Source organism: Colletotrichum phormii (assembly GCF_030913505.1).
Source record: "Colletotrichum phormii strain CBS 102054 chromosome Unknown BDP81scaffold_16, whole genome shotgun sequence".
NCBI lineage: Eukaryota > Fungi > Ascomycota > Sordariomycetes > Glomerellales > Glomerellaceae > Colletotrichum > Colletotrichum phormii.
Genome location: NW_026851458.1, coordinates 19,391 through 35,343, shown reverse-complemented (window position 1 = coordinate 35,343; position 15,953 = coordinate 19,391). Strand labels below are relative to the sequence as shown.

The following is a 15,953-nucleotide window of genomic DNA, read 5'->3' as shown; positions in this document are numbered from 1 at the left end:
TTCAAGTATATCAAGAAGTTGTCCTCGTCATTATGTAGAGAAATGATCGAGACGCACTAAGCTGTCCAGACCTTTGTCAAACTTTTCACTATAATTACAGGTGAAGCAGCCTTTTCATCTCATCGCCCATGACTCCTGGATGCGGCACGACTATTGCACCCGCTTCTTCAAGTGCCTTTGCTTTAACATCGGCGGGCACATCCCTCGGAGACAGGATAGCACCGGCATGTCCCATCGTCTTGCCTTGCGGCGCTGTTCTCCCAGCGACCATTGCAATTATAGGTTTTGGGTTAGTTGTCGATTCTCTGTAGTCTCTTATGGCTTCCGCTGCTCTCAGCTCAGCTTCGCCACCGATCTCGCCAATGACGATGATACCCTTGGTATTTTCATGCGCAAAGAACAATTTGAGCCCATCCAAAAGTGTGGTACCTTGAACAGCAGATCAGAACACATTCAAGGGTGTGTTGGAGGGTTTTCCACTCACCTGGCATCATATCACCTCCCATTCCGACAACGGTACTCTGTCCTAGACCAGCTTTGCTTGTAGCCCCTACAGCTTCGTAACTGAGTGTTCCACTCTTGGACACAATCCCAACAACACCCTTTTTGTACTGCTTGTATGGCATGATACCAATGCGACATTGGTCAGGAGCGATGATTCCGGGGCAATTGGGCCCCACAAGCCGCGTTTTACTCTGTGTTCGGAGAATCTCTTGAACCCTAGCCATGTCGTGAAGGGGCACATGTTCGGCAACTGAAACGACGAGCGGAATCTCAGCTTCTATTGCTTCGATGATAGCCCCTGCTGCAAATTGAGCGGGAACAAAGACAGCGCTTGCATGTGGCTTCACAATCTTTACGGCCTGTAGACATCACTTCGTTAGCTATAGCTCATAGTTTAGAAAATGTTGAGTGTCATACTTCTTTTACTGTGCCAAATACAGGGAGGCCGAGGTGATCCTGACCGCCCTTGCCAGGAGAGACACCCCCGACAACTCGAGTACCGTATTCTATCGTGTCTTTTGCATTTTTGGTGGCCTAGTATCGGTCAGTCACACAGGTAACAGAAGCCATAACGATTTCGCCGATGCATGCCACGCACTACTTTACCAGTAAATCCTGATGAAGGCATTGAAAGGTTAGCGAGATTCCAGAGTGTGAAAGTAACTCATTGCATTGGCCCGTTATCACTTTGCTTACCTTGATATATCACTCTTGTATTCTGATCAATGCTCAGATTGGCAATGGTACTTTCGTATGTACCCCGTTTCCCGGCTGTTGATGAAAATGCTTTGGCGAGTCTGGGAACGGGGAGTTTCGGAGGCAAGCAATTGAGTAGGGGAAATAATTTCGTTGCCATGTTGCCCTGCAAACTCCCTTAACTCTGTTTTTAACAAGGCTGAAGGTATTCTGCCTATTGGCGCACGACCTAGGGTAGAGTTGGATGAGAGTCAACAATTAAATTGGTGCAAGCATGGATGGTGTCTGGAGAATGAACATTGAATCGGTTATATGACTCCATATAGCCGAATAGCTGCCAGGGTGATGTCATTGGCGCATCAGGGATCCCCGCATTCGGTAATACCAAATGATCAGGTTCGGCTGCATGACGCCCCGCTCACTTCATTACCAAGATTCCCTGATATCCCACAAGCTGTCGGAAACTTCATGGGACAACTGGATTTAGACAAAAGAAAAGTATGGTGTTATACCTCACAACCCTCCACTGCTAGATTCCCTCGCGCCTGGAAAGAAATGCTGGCCCTCGGCAGGCGGCTATGACAAACCTCCGCAGGCGAGCCCGCCAGGCATGTCAGGCCTGCAATGCGCGACGCGTCAAATGCAATGTAACCGAGCAAAGACCTTGTCGCAATTGTACGACAGCCGACACGCCTTGTGAACTACGCGAGTCGAGACGGGGCAAGCATCCTCGCACATCACGGCGAAACGCAAAGCCAGACAACCAAGCCGGGCTAAATCAGACCGGATCCTCGCCGTCTTTCATCGACACAGGTCTTGGTGATGAGTCGGTGGTAACTGAGAGTGACGAGCACTTTGCCGCATCTCAAGCACTTGCTGATCTCGCAAGACCCCGGGAAGTAGAAGGTTTGGAAGATCAGCAAATCATCACAGTACAGCCTCAGTCGCCTGCATTGGCACCAAACAATAGGCAAGAAGATGATAGCTCGGTCTTCCTCGGCGAGTCGTCTTCAATACGTTATGTCACCAACAACAACCCAACGCCGCCAACAGCAGGTATATCACCACCAGAGAACTTGAGGTTCCTACATGCCGTTCCTCACGCTGTAAGAGCTGAAAATTTGCTGCCTGATTGGGAAGTCGAACGCAGAAGGTCGAGGATTCGTTCTCTCAGAGCAGAGGGCGTCTTTTCATTCCCACCTGCGCCAGCGGTCGAGACGTTACTTAAGGCCTACTTTCAATGGTTTCACCCATGTTTTCCTGTCGTGGATGAGATAGATGTCTGGGTGAGCTTCAGAGATGGCACTTTGTCTCCTCTGCTACTACACGCGATCCTCTTTATAGCCGTCATCCACTGCGAGGAAGACGCCCTACCAGCCATCGGCCTGGGAGGCCGTCACGTTGCCAAGTGGGTATTCTACAATCGCGCAAAGGACATTTACGATGTCGAATTTGAATCAAAGAAATTCACCGTCACCCAAGCTCTATTTCTGATGAGTTTTTGGAGGGCCGGCTTGCTCCTGGAGAAAGACGCCCGGCATTGGCTTGGCGCAGCCATCAGTCTTGCTCAGACAAAGGCGCTTCACCGCTCCTCGAGATCTGCTACCACCGAGAAGAAGACTGAACGACTTTCTAGGCGCTTGTGGTGGGCCATATACGTCCGCGAAAGACAGTGTGCCGCAGCATTGGGCCTACCGAATAGGATTCGAGATGAAGATTGCGACATCGAGCCGCTGGGGGAACTTGACTTTGAACGCGCCTTCGACTCAAGTTTGCCGAATCAAAAAGTACAAGAGTACATCTCATACTTCATCGGCACAGCTCAACTCTCCAGAGTGCTTGGAAGGATTGTGCATAGCGGATACCTCCCCAGCAAGTCACTATCCCCGACCGATCGGTCTCAAATGAGAGACGACCTTGTGAGATGGAGACAGCAGTTACCTGCAGTCATGTCGTTGGCAAACAATGACTTTGGCGATGCGGCGGGCTTTTATGCAAGTATGTTGCACCTGGCCTACAACAACCTCCTCATCCTGTTGTACAGATCAGGTTGCATTGGCACCGCAGAAGAGAGTAAAGAAGTGAATGGGCAGATCGCCCTTCAGGCCGCAGCAAGGAACTCCCGCATCATCGAGGATATGCTACTGGAGGGAAATCTACGTCATGGGCAGATCCATGCCATTACAAACCTCTTTAATACGCTTTGTATACACACGGTCCATCTTCGCTCTTCAAATGGCGCGGTGAGATCCATCACCGAGAACAGGGCAAAGATGTGTCTTTTGGGGTTGCAAGAGCTCCAGAAAACCTGGGAGGTCAGAATGTGGGTCCTACAGTTGTTTTTCCAATACCTAGATCGATCTACGGCGGCACGACTACGGATGCAAGATGACCTATCTTTCGCATCTGGACTTGACAGTGCGCAGGACGTCAGGACGGGTTCGATGATGGTGAACAACCTCGATCAAGGGGCGGCTGAACACGATGGGGAATATGGACTCGGCACTCTATTGTCATCGGAACCTCCATGGTCATGGTCCGCCGAAGAAGCGAATCAATTCCTAGTCGCACAGATAGAGAATGACTTTGCTTTCGGTGAGGGAGGCATGTTGAACTGGAACTAGGGTATGCCAGCCACTATTTTGCCTAGCGACTCACCTGTAGCTGTGAACTTCTGAACACATGTATTCGTAAATAGTCGACTATCTTAAGGTCAACGGTCTTGAGGATTATGAACTTTTATGTGGGTTTCGGTAGTGTGTTCTCAGCCACTCAGCGTGCCGTAATGTCGATTGATTTTGCGTCTTGAAGAGTCGAGATTTTTGTCGTTGTTGTTGTTGTTGTTGTTGTTGTATTTAACGCCGTGGCGGCAAAGGCGCTGCCGCCCTTGCGGCCGACCTCCCGAGGGGTATATGGCGTGGAGGGCCGTAGGCTCGAGCTATATACTCTATAGTACACGCCTCTTCCTAACGTCCTCCAAATCTTGCCCGTGGGCTACTGTCTGTTCTATCCGTCCCTAGTTCCCGCTGGTTCCCTAGCTCCGTTGTTACCGTCTATCCCTCTAGGAGGAGAGATTCGTTAGTCGGGCCTAGGTTAAGACCTAGTCCTTAGTACCGCGGGTAGATCTTTTGAAAGAAGTTTATTATGCGGAGAAAGGCCTGGAAGTTAATAGGATTAGTAATTAACCCCTTATAGTACCGCTTAAGGGATCTTATAGGTCCTATAGGATCGAGTAGGTTAGAAGGGTAGAGGGTAGGCTACTGATGCCTTCTTATTAGGGTCTTTTGGTAGTAGACTAGATAGTCTACCGCTTTTACTTCCCCGCAAGAGTAGGTAAGTAGTGCTTTTGTATAGTTAAAGCGTTGGTGGTATTGTTTAAAGTCTTTATGGCCTGATCGGGCTGCTAAGAGATGATGAAGGATAGCCTGCGGTAAGGCTAGTTCGGGGGCGTAAGTAAGGGTAGCCTTGAGCTTTAGCTGGGTATAATAGGATGTTGCTTCCTGTTTTTATTATTTTTTATATTGGCGACGTGTATGCTCCTTAGTAAGCCGCTTGATCCCTGATAGAGTTGCTAGCTGTCCCCTTGGGACTAGTAGGGTTGTGCCCTCCTTAGCTAGGTTGTCTGCTTCTTTATTTTCTTTGATGCCTTGGTGCCTAGGAGATTAATGGGTTCGTATATCGTGTATCCTGGTTACCTCCTGGATCTTAAGGAAGGCCGCTTGTGAGGAGTCTGGGACCTTACCGCGAATCCCCTGAATAACGCTGGTATTATTGATATAGATGTGTATAGGCTAGCTTTGGGAGGTCTGAAGGGCCCGTCGGAGCCCAGCCCTCGCCCCCTCAGCCTCGCCATCAAACACTTCTGCTAAGCCAAGACGGCCGCAGCCCTAGGCTATACGTTTATTATTACGGTAAATAACAAAACCGAACCCTATAGCCCCGTCAGGGGCTTTAGAGCCGTCTAAATATACGACTATATACTTGCCTAGCATAGTCTTAAGCCAGGCCTGGAAAATCCTAGCTGCTACTTCCTTCGTCTGAGTAACTATAAGGTTATAAGACCCTGGGAGGTATTGCGGTTATAGGAGTGGTGGCCTTGGACACTTAGGTAAGAGGCCAGCTGTTCTTTGAAGTCTGGTCTGTTGCCGCCCTGGCTGCAGCAGCCTTGGGACCAAGGGATGCTGTTGGTCAACCTTCTGTAGGCGTATAGCGAAGCGTAGTCGCGCTGCTTCGAGGGCTACCTCTGCTATAGGAAGGCTAGCGTCTCGGATGAGGCTACTGTTTGGTGTGGTTCTCCAGATAGGCAGGATAGCCCTTGCTGCTGCTGTAATAACTTTGCTAACTCTACGGGCCAGGCCCTTCTGTCCTGTGCTAACTATAGATATCCGTAAAGTAGTACTACTGCTAGTATTAGTGCCGCTGTTCAGGGCTGGTTTGGTTAGGCCCGTATACCAGGTCTTAGCTCTATATAAGGCTATTGGGAGGATACAGGCAATAACCGCTTTTCGTACTGCGGCTGCTGGGAGCCCCCTTTTAGTATTTGTTAGGTGCCGAAGGAACTGGGCTACCTTCTTTGCTGCTGCCGCCTTAGTTTCGATATGGTGACGGAAGGTGAGTCTCTTGTTAAACTAGACTCCTAGCTATCGTACAGGCTTAGTTAAGGCCTTAATAGTTAGGCCCCTTGCTTGTATATCTGGTAGGTCTTTTGTCTGGTTATGTTTCCTGCTAAAGTGGACTGCCTTATACTTAGCTAGGTTAAAAGTAACTGTTGGATTCACAGGTGGAAAAGGAAAATACTCGAGTATCGTGGGTAGCAACGATCACCGACTGTAGTGGTGATATTGCTTGTTCTTGTTGTTCTTTAGTGGAAGTCTAACCAGGTGCCAGCGGCGGCAGGAAGTCTGGGGTATACCACCCTCGTGTGGCTGAGCCACACGGACCACCGTGGCTGGAACGGACCGCGGCAGCAACCTCCTGCTGCCTAATGTAGGCCTATTCCAACAGTTCCTTTAGGGAAATGACGAGTAAGATATAACATAGGCTCTATGCTAGGGTAATCGTATGCAAGAGGTCGCGTGTCTTGTAATATGTCGGCTGGGAGCTCGGTGATAAGGTCGCGCTGCCCTTGAGGATCACCAACTCCATAGAATTGGCTAACGCTAGGGCGGCTGCTTTCTGAGGAGGGAGATAATGGTGGTTGGCCAGATGATAGTGGGAGGCCGTACTCAAACAATAGTCGCTCTCGTATAGGGGGAGGTTTATTAGTAGGGGTATTGCTTTGAGATTGGCCTTTTGGAACATCTCTAACTCCAGTTAGAGAAGCCATTGTAAGCAAATAGCATAAGTTAGACTTAGAGGCTTGATGATGTAACCTTAGAGGAAAGGGAGCAAAGGAACAAAAAGGGTTGAGATACTTTGTGGGTATCTGGCAGAATTTGATTGCACTAACAATATTTTTTTGAGCCAATCAAAAGGTCGAACAGCGACGCCGGTGTAAGGTCGACGCCGGTGTATCAATTTGCGACGCCGGTATATCAATTCCCTGCCCCCAAGAGATACCTTGACCTTCTACTTCCTTCTCGGTAACAAGGATCTTATCTATCCCACTGTCTTTCCGGCAGGTTCCAGAAGCTCCGACTTGCTACTTCCGGAGGGCCCGAAGAAGCCGTACAGACGCAAAGAGATTATCTAGAAACACGTGGTGGACTGCAGCTGGAAGTAAGGTAATAAGTATTATTACAACACGCTGCGTTGGTATTAATAGGATTATAATAGCTACTCCAGCCTAACTATCTACTGGCCGGGCTTGAGGGACTAGTCCGTACGGGCCCTTGCCGCGTACATGCCAGAGCCATCGTAGACAGTAGCCTAATTAGGCAAGAATCCAGACCTTAAAGCTAGTTAGGGTCGGCTTTATTAGTATTATTGTCGTCTCTAGGGACCGGCCTATAAACCGGACCATAGCCTCATCAACAGTAAGGTCAGAGCCGGCTATATAGAAGGAATTTCTAGTCTCTTAAATATAGGCTGACTAATCTTTAACCTTCCGGTATATACCCAGCATCCCGGCTTGGGCTTAGTGTTAACCTGACTAGCTAGGCTGGGAATCAGAGGTATTAAAGATACATAGCTACCGGAGTAAACTTTAGAAGCGGTCCCGGGAGATAAACCGGGTAAATAGATAGATAGGATCCTCCTTTTATTATTAAGTTGATTAGTATCTTAATATTTGAGATTCATTATAAATCCCCATATAAAGTAGGATTCCTAAAAAGAGGTAAATCTCTTCTACAGAGGTCTTTCTCCACTCATACACTCTTAACCATTTAGCCCGGGGGCCTTCCTTAGATAACGGCGCCGTATTCGTCCATTACGCCCACTACTCAACAAGGTCCCGGAGGACATACTAAAGAAATAAGTCAAGCGGGGCTGCCGGTAGGTCCCGTATCCCTCGGCCCCGGGCGGGTACGTCAAAGGGTCTAAAGGTACCCGGCCGCCCGCATTCAATGGCCGGGGGTTCGTAAGGCCGGACTATACTATTATCGCACCGCTCCGGCGTATAATCGGCAATACAAGCGACGGCGAGGTCTTCAGGAAGGAGCTCAACCATAATACAGCTCCGTCCGGAAGCCCCGGAGGCATCGGAATCGCTAGAAGACATCGCGGCATTGAACAAGATGATAATTTTGGTGGTGACAGTAAGGAAGAAAACAAAGGTTCAAATAATGTTTCGTCATGTACTCATTAAAGTGCGGAGTAGGAGTGGGTACAATAGTGGGTAGTTCTGGCCTTGGCGTTTTTGACGTTAATCCGCACTCGATGGGATACTGCAGTCTGAGGGGCATGGGTGTCCCATCTTAATCAACTTATTGCGGGGTATAAAGCTTGTTGCTCCGATGAACACCACTGCACGCTCCAGCCCGCGACGTCGGCTGGTTTAGATCTGCGAATAAGGCGGAATGGGGCTGGGTTGTTTCCCCTCGCGATCTATCCAAAGGGAGGGGAGGGTTTCCGAAGCTGTAAGACATTGAATTAAGTCTCCCTATCGGCATAGCACGGCAGCGGCAGCGATAAGAAGGTCTCACGTCATTTCACAGCAAGATCACCTACCTACCCCTCTCTCCCTTTCCCGCCAGCTGCATCTTCACACCTACACAATCAAATCGCCAGGCCAAAATCCATCTCGTCTGGGGGCTACATCGATCGATTTGCGGTTGAAAGGCTGTCAGAATTCCTTTTCGACCTTAGCTGCAACCCTGACCTCTCTGGTTGTCTTTCTCCGCGAAGATGGATCCCGCGAAGCTTACTGGCCAGGCGCTCCTCAGCCACACCATTCAGACAACGCCCATCATCGACAACCATGCCCATCCGCTCCTTGATCTCGACGCAATTGGCCGTCATCCTCTTCTTTCAATTACAACCGAGGCTCACGGCGATGCGATCCACGCCTCATTGACAAGCTTGGCCCACCTACGTGCCGTCAAACAGCTCTCCAAGATCCTTCGATGCGAGCCGAGCTGGGAAGCCGTTGTGAATGCCATTGAGGCGAAACGCATCGAGGACTACGATGCATGGGTCGCGGAATGTCTCAATGGGATTGAATCGGTTCTGGTCGACGATGGTTTAGATGGCGAAAACGCGGTCTACCCTTACACGTACTTCAGCGATCTCACCCGCAGCCCCGCGAAGAGGATTGTGCGCATCGAGAAGATTGCGGCAGACATTATCAATGACCATCTCCCTACGGATGAGAATGCCCCAAGAACTGCCAAAGACGCCGGGTCTGTCTTCGAAAAGGCATTGAAGGCATTTGACCACAGCATTGCGGAGGCTATAGCCGATCCAGAAGTCGTCGGCTTCAAGTCTGTTATTTGCTACCGCACTGGTTTGGGAATTCCCAGGAGACCGGACGCTGCCGCGGCTCGCAAGGTCTTCGAGGAGATCCATGAGGAACATACGAAAGGGACCGACAAGGCCTTTAATCGTGTCAATCACCGTGGGCTGAATGAGTACCTGGTGCACAGATTGGCTTGTCTCATCAGGAATGCTTCAGGCTCTGGCAAGAAGCCGATTCAATTTCACACCGGCCTGGGCGACAATGATATCACCCTCACTTCTGCATCCCCATCACACCTGCAAGAGTTTATTCGCCAGTACCCTACTGTGCCCATCGTGCTTCTGCACGCCAGCTACCCGTTCATGAGAGAAGCCGGGTACCTGGCATGTGTCTACGCCAACGTTTACACTGATATAGGCGAGATCTTCCCCTTCTTGAGTCGTGACGGCCAGGAAACCGCCGTGCGCCAGGTCCTAGAATTGTGCCCCTGGTCCAAGATACTATGGAGCACTGATGGGCATCGGTTCCCGGAGACCTACCTTCTCGCCGTCCTTCAAGTGAGGGAGGTACTAGAAAAGGTTAGTGACATCATGTGCTTCTTCCCGCCAAGGCTAACAACATCCAGGTTCTATCCGAATATGCCCGCAAAGGGCACATGACTTGGCGGGAAGCAACTCAGCTGGTCAAAGACATTCTCTTCAACAACTCTAATCGCGTGTACCACCTGGGCCTAGAGTTTAGCTTCGATGAAACCATTGCGAACCCAAGGAGGCTGTCAGGGAGAAGCGATCTCGATATCCTAGAAGCTTTTCTGGATGGAAAGAAGCCCCCTCAGTACCTCCGCATCTACTGGAACGACCTGACAGCAACACCACGAGTTCGCGCGATACCAATGCGCAAGGTTCTGTCTGTGATGAACGAAGATGGGGACTTCTCCATCAGTATCACCAAAGCAAGTCTTGGGCTCTTGCAGAACGACCACGTGGTCCCAGGGGTATCCGGCACAGGAGAGTACCGCCTGCATCCCGACTTCACCTCACTTCAGGAGGGTCCCAGGGAGGGTCATATCAGCGTCTTTGGCGATTTCAGGGAGTACGACGGATCTGCTGTACCCTTCTGCCCGCGATCTTTGCTGCAAAGGGTGATCGAAATCGCTGCTCGACATGGATTGACCTTCAGTCTCGGGTTCGAAATTGAGCTAGTTCTTCTCGAGCGCGTCGATAGCTCCTTCGAGAAGTACAAAACTCTGAGCAACGACGGACACGCATGGTCTACCTCACGCATGATGGACCACCCTGTCTTTTCCAAAGTCATCGAGAAAGCTGTTGCTGAGCTAGACGCAGACGGCATCTACATTGAACAAGTGCACCCTGAGAGTGCGGTTGGCCAGTTCGAAGTCATTCTTCCGCAGGCCCCTCCCCTCGAAGCAGTCGACACGTTGCTTTACGTCCGTGAGGTTATCTCAGGTATCGCCGCTGCCGAAGGTTACAGAATGACTCTTCACCCTAAGCCGTACCCAACAGCCTGCGGCACCGCGGCTCATGTCCATATGTCAATTTCCTCCGCTGGAGGGTCCAAGCCGGAGACGTACAGCCCCTTCTACGCCGGTATCTTGAGGCACCTTCGCGCTATCACGGCCTTCACATATAGCAACCCGGTCAGCTACGAGAGAGTCCAAGACGGTTGCTGGGCCGGCGGTCGCTGGGTAACATGGGGTACTCAGAACAGAGAGACACCGCTGCGCAAGATCGAGAGCAGCCACTGGGAGGTCAAATGCATGGACGGCATCGCGAACCCGTACCTCGCACTCGCTGCGCTCCTGGGCGCGGGTACAAATGGCGTCATCGAAAGCGAAAAGATGACCTGGGGTGATTGCGAGGTTGACCCTGCGTCTTTGACGCCGAACGACCGAAAGGAGCTGGGCGTCGAGCAGATGCTTCCTTCATGTCTACCCGAGGCGCTTAAAGCTCTCCGCGCGGACGATGTAATGAATGAGTTGCTTGGTGAGGACTTGGTGGAGAGGTACATCACAGTCAAGGAGGAGGAGATGAAGAACCTGGAGGCAATCAGCAGTGATGACCGCCGACAGTGGATCTTGGAGCGATACTAGGACAATATCTCGACCAAAATGGAACCAAAGGCCAAAGTTATCTTGGGTAGCTGCCTGCACACTATGAACCAAACAGAAGTCATAATACTACATACAGTACCCTTACTTGCTCTCCTTGATAATCGTCTGCAAAGCCTTGACATACTCATCAATCTCCTTGGCCCCGATGAGAGTGAGATCTCTCCGACGGCCCTCGAACATGATATACGGCACAGAATCAAGACCATCCATGGCTGCTATCCGGATCATGTTTCTAGCTTCCATCTTCCCCTCACTCTCATCATCCACGACTGCCCTTGCCTCCGTCTCCGGGATACCGACTTCGACGCAGGCCTCAACCAGCACGTCCTTCGAGTTTTGATCCTGCTCGCGTTCAAAGTAGCGATTATACAGCGCATCGACTAGTTTATTCGCAGTCTCTGCACCCTTGGCTTCCTGAAAATGCTGGATGATCCGATGCGATGGAAACGTGTTGGACATGGTGCCGCCAAAGGAGAAGTTGATGCCGGCTGCGGATCCGAGGGCCTCCATTGTCGCTTCGAAAACTTCCTGCTTCTGATCGGATGCGTCGTGCTTGGCTGTCGTGTACCAGTGTCGCTTATTCTGCGGCTCTGATGGGAAGTCCGGGTAGAGCTGGTACGGACGGAAGACCAAGGTGAAGGAGACATCTTTGCCATTGGGGCTAGCCGCGATTTGTTCAAGAGCCTCCGCCAATCTACCTTCTGTTAGATTGAAATGGTTTTGCGTCCATGATTGCGCCCCTCATACCTCTTCTTAGCAATATAGGTCCTTCCCCCGGGGAGTTAACTTCCACTCGTTGTCAAATATCAAAGTCGAATCTGACGGAAACCAAAACACTCACCAGGGACAAACCGTATCCAAGGTATATGTGATCTGGGACTGATACATGTTCCGGAAATGGTATCAAGAAATCGTCTGCTGTGGAAGGTATTGTCCAGCCTTTCTACGTGCGTGACACAACTGTCTTTGAGACTTGAAGCCTGCATGTAAATGCCGGAATGACGGCACTGGGGTGCTTGCAAATCAGTTGGTGACGACCCCGCACCTGCGACCTTAGGTCGCGTTCACGTGGCCGGGAGATCGACCAAAGTGACTTGACGAATTGCATATAAGCTGGGATTGATCGTGGATTTCTCTGGAATTGACTTGAGCGACTTTTTCAATCTTCTCCCTATATTTTCTGCTTCTTCCCTTTTCGCACAATTCCGCTTCATTCGCTCTATGGACGGACTCGGCCTCCTCAATGGCGCCTTCTCATGTGCCCCGAGCTTCATTTCCTGACTGCTCAAAACGCCGGCTCAAACAGCTCCACTGCCCAGTGCAGGTAGAAAGTCGATATACCGAGTAGCAGGCCACAAGCACTACTCAAATATAGAGAGGACCATCGATAAGCCTGAATCGAGGGCGACGATGGGTTGGGGTGATGAGGGCAAGAAAGCCAATTGTGGAAGCCAACGAAGCGCGGTCTCCGTCTAACCGCGCTATGTACGATGCTATCTGGGTTGACTGGGAAGGAAACTCGAGGAGAGGTGTCGCCCCGCTTTTTGACTGTTCGGGAGCTAGAATGGGGCACGAGAGATGGGTGTACTGGGAAGTAAACTCGTAACGAGCGCTAAGTAATGGGAAGCCCACTTAGACTTCCGTTGACAAGATCTTTTCTCGGAAGCATTAGTGACTCAAGATAAGTATTATTGAGCACTTAAGGCTTGGCTAAGTGTACAAGTATTAGCAAAGGTTCCGAACACGTGCTGCGACTTCAAAGTAGTTTTCGCCAGAATCAAAATTAACTCACACGCAGCTTTGCAGTCAAGGGGTAAACGTTGGAAAGCTACTCCTCACAAGCCTCATCTAAGTACGTTGTCATCGGCAGTTTTGAGCGCTCACTAGGTAACACAACCCACAGAGATAAATCTTCTTAAGTAAAAGCAGCAGTTGTAATCTTCCTCCAACTTGATTCGGAATTGCAAGTTTTTGCGCCATTGTAATGTCTACTGCAGGAATATTCACAATGGTAGAGTCCTCGCGAGAGCTGGAACTGGACTCAACGCCGAGGCAATATTCGTCGACAGTCTCTTGGTGATAGAGAAAAAAATCGCTGCTATTGGAATTCGGAAAGAAATAGAACCAGCAGACTTGACAGGGTTCCAGGTTCATGATTTGCAGCAGCGAACAGTCCTTCCAGGCTTCATTGACGGCCACATGCACCTCCTCCTGCTAGGACAGTCTCTTCGGAAACTCGACTTGTCAAATTGCAAGACGCTGAACGACATCCGATCGAGCATCAAATCGTACGCAAAGGCAAACCCTAGTCTTCCAACAATCCTCTGCAAAGGATGGAGGTATTCAATGACTCCGAACGGGGTCTCGGCCGCTTTACTCGATGTCGGATTGGAAGTCCAATTCGACCGCGAGTAAGGGCAGAGCATGGGCCACCTCGACGGAGTACAATTAGACCTCGACTACCCACCCAACCTCCGGTTGGAATCTCCCTTTTACTCCTTACGCAGAATCAATCAATACAGAGATATTGATACTTCGTCACCCCCAGGACCCTACGGTTCGAACCAAATTCCCTGTGAAAGGAATACCAACACTCGATGACATTGATCCACGCCCTATATTTGTCGATGCGAGTTCGCTACACTCATCTTGGTGTAACACCGCAGCTTTGAAAGAACTTGGGGTCGCCGACATGCCGGATCCAGCAGGCGGACGCATTCATCGCGATGAACACGGGAACCCCTCTGGTGTTCTTGACGAAGGGGCAATGATGTCCATCATCTGGCCGTACCAGGCCTCATCATCCCCCAAAGAAGAGCGCATCAAAGCCATTGTCGCTGCAGTAAAGGATTACAACGCAGCAGGATACACGGGCGTGGTGGAGATGGCAATGGACGAGGAGGCCTGGGACGCAATCATCACCCTTCGAGATACCCAGCCCGATATCCCGATCCGTGTGGCTGCGTACTGGCTGATCAAGCCAACAACGGATCAAGAGGCCAACTCTCGTCAAGTTCGCCGCGCTATTGAGCTAAGCCGGGCTTAAAACTCCACTACTAGCCCGGACTTCCGGATTGTCGGTATCAAGGTGATTTGCGATGGCATTATCGACGCCTGCACGGCGTTTCTCTCGGAACCGTACGCACCCGCAGGGAAGCCCCCACCGATTTGGGCACCAGAGTATCTGGAACCCGTTGTCAAGGAAGCAAATGACGGTTGTCTCCAGGTCGCACTACATGCCATTGGAGATGCCGCGGTTAGAATGGCAATCGACGCCATCGAGAAGCACACCACCGCTGGCCGCCGCCATCGCATCGAACATCTGGAACTCGCGTCACCAGAAGACGCAGCTCGTCTAGGTAGATTGGGTCTCACAGCCTCTATCCAACCAGTCCATTCAGACCCAGCCGTTCTCACAGAATGACCCCGCTTGATTGGAAAAGACCGCTGTCATCGGGCATTCGCCTACCGAGAATTCGCTGACTCAGGGGTCTTGATGGCTATCGGCAGCGATAGTCCAACTTCGCCGTGGGCACCGATGGAGAATCTGTACGTTGCGGCTATGAGGCGGTCTGCAAGGGATCTAACTTTCACTGGGACTTTCAACGAGCACTTCCGACTTGGATTCTATGAGTCTGTTACAGCCGCTACTTGGGGCGCTGCTAGCAGTGTGTTTGACGAGGAGCGTACAGGGAGTCTTGCAGCTGGGAAGTGCGCTGATTTCATTGTGGTCGATATGAAGTGGGACGAGAAGAGCATATTGCAGGCTCAAGTGGAAGAGACTTGGTTCGGAGGCCGGAAAGTCTGGGATGTCCGGGACTCAACATCGACTTAAATCGCCTCAGTTCAGTTAAGTACACCTTTCAGGCTTTGGTTGGCCTCGAAGACGACTACAAACAGAGCATCAGTCACCCGAAGAAAGATGTAGAAAAGCATACAAACACCAGAGTCTTTCCAAATGGCTTGCACAATACCGGTCTGTGAACATCATATGTATCTACACACCTTACTTTGATGACCCCCACAAGTCAGCAAACGGATCCCAGCTTGGATCCTCAACAGGCGTATACTCCATTCTGTTGGCGATATTCTTCGCAACATCCTTCCCATACACGGCCCCAATCCATGCAAACGCCAAATCGATGCCAGCACTGATACCTGAGGACGTCCAGACATTCCCGTCCTGCACCCACCGCGCCTTGTGAACCCAGTCGACCTGCGGCCGCAGCGCAACCGTCTGGTCCCACGAGAGCTTATTCGTCGTCGCTCTCCTCCCATCCAGCACGCCAGCTCGGGCAGCAACCCCGGCACCGGTGCAGACGGTCAGTAGATACTGCAGCGAGTCGAAGCGCTCCTTGACAAAGTCGATCGCGGTGCTGATGCCCGGGTTCCGGGTCCCTTGTCCGCCAGGGACGATGAGCACGTCAACGGGCGGAGCGGTCTGGAATGTGTGTGTTGGGACGATGCTCTCGCAGAAATTTGAGATGTGGTTGGCGTCCTTGACCCTCGTTGGCACGGGGTCCAAGGTATCTGCAATGGTGTAGAGGTTCATTCTGTATGACCCAGATAGCATGTTGAGGGCGTCTAGGGGCCCGAAGACGTCGAGAGACTGGAAGGCTGGGAAGAGTACCAGGCCAAAGTTGACCGGTTTGCCTATATCAAGTCAGAAATGAGCAGCTCTTAGTAAAACACAAGCTATGGACTCTGTGGGATTATAGTCCGCTCGCGCTGGCGACTCACCATCAGCGGCACGCTCGTCGTTCTGAGCCATTGGAAAGCTCTGGC

The 15,953-nt window shown here is 51.0% G+C and overlaps 6 protein-coding genes across 6 annotated transcripts; 3 read left to right on the top strand and 3 right to left on the bottom strand.

Moving 5' to 3' along the window:
- Positions 1–94: 94 nt before the first annotated feature.
- BDP81DRAFT_325333 (succinate-CoA ligase) lies at positions 95–1,360 on the bottom strand (the record flags this gene model as incomplete). The annotated part of the gene is made up of 5 exons (XM_060584965.1): positions 95–429; positions 485–863; positions 922–1,038; positions 1,103–1,119; positions 1,201–1,360. 5 exons carry the CDS (start codon positions 1,358–1,360, stop codon positions 95–97), a joined length of 1,008 nt encoding a protein of 335 aa, XP_060442389.1.
- A 303-nt stretch (positions 1,361–1,663) lies between these two features.
- On the top strand, positions 1,664–4,048 carry BDP81DRAFT_433067 (cutinase transcription factor 1 alpha). Its single transcript, XM_060590833.1, has one exon. The coding sequence runs from the start codon at positions 1,779–1,781 to the stop codon at positions 3,822–3,824; it is 2,046 nt and encodes a 681-aa protein (XP_060442388.1). The 5' UTR covers positions 1,664–1,778; the 3' UTR covers positions 3,825–4,048.
- A 4,439-nt stretch (positions 4,049–8,487) lies between these two features.
- On the top strand, positions 8,488–11,147 carry BDP81DRAFT_325919 (glutamine synthetase; the record flags this gene model as incomplete). Its single annotated transcript, XM_060585019.1, has 2 exons — positions 8,488–9,615; positions 9,663–11,147. 2 exons carry the CDS (start codon positions 8,488–8,490, stop codon positions 11,145–11,147), a joined length of 2,613 nt encoding a protein of 870 aa, XP_060442387.1.
- A 102-nt stretch (positions 11,148–11,249) lies between these two features.
- On the bottom strand, positions 11,250–12,056 carry BDP81DRAFT_396521 (thioredoxin-like protein; the record flags this gene model as incomplete). The annotated part of the gene is made up of 3 exons (XM_060588199.1): positions 11,250–11,862; positions 11,916–11,936; positions 12,010–12,056. The coding sequence occupies 3 exons, from the start codon at positions 12,054–12,056 to the stop codon at positions 11,250–11,252; spliced, it is 681 nt and encodes a 226-aa protein (XP_060442386.1).
- Positions 12,057–12,320: 264 nt separating this feature from the next.
- On the top strand, positions 12,321–15,003 carry BDP81DRAFT_482849 (amidohydrolase family-domain-containing protein; the record flags this gene model as incomplete). The annotated part of the gene is made up of 5 exons (XM_060595032.1): positions 12,321–12,762; positions 13,166–13,529; positions 13,717–14,181; positions 14,257–14,527; positions 14,612–15,003. The coding sequence occupies exons 1-5, from the start codon at positions 12,659–12,661 to the stop codon at positions 15,001–15,003; spliced, it is 1,596 nt and encodes a 531-aa protein (XP_060442385.1). The 5' UTR covers positions 12,321–12,658.
- A 171-nt stretch (positions 15,004–15,174) lies between these two features.
- BDP81DRAFT_451759 (DJ-1/PfpI family protein) lies at positions 15,175–15,939 on the bottom strand (the record flags this gene model as incomplete). Its single annotated transcript, XM_060592671.1, has 2 exons — positions 15,175–15,821; positions 15,909–15,939. The coding sequence occupies 2 exons, from the start codon at positions 15,937–15,939 to the stop codon at positions 15,175–15,177; spliced, it is 678 nt and encodes a 225-aa protein (XP_060442384.1).
- Positions 15,940–15,953: the final 14 nt, after the last annotated feature.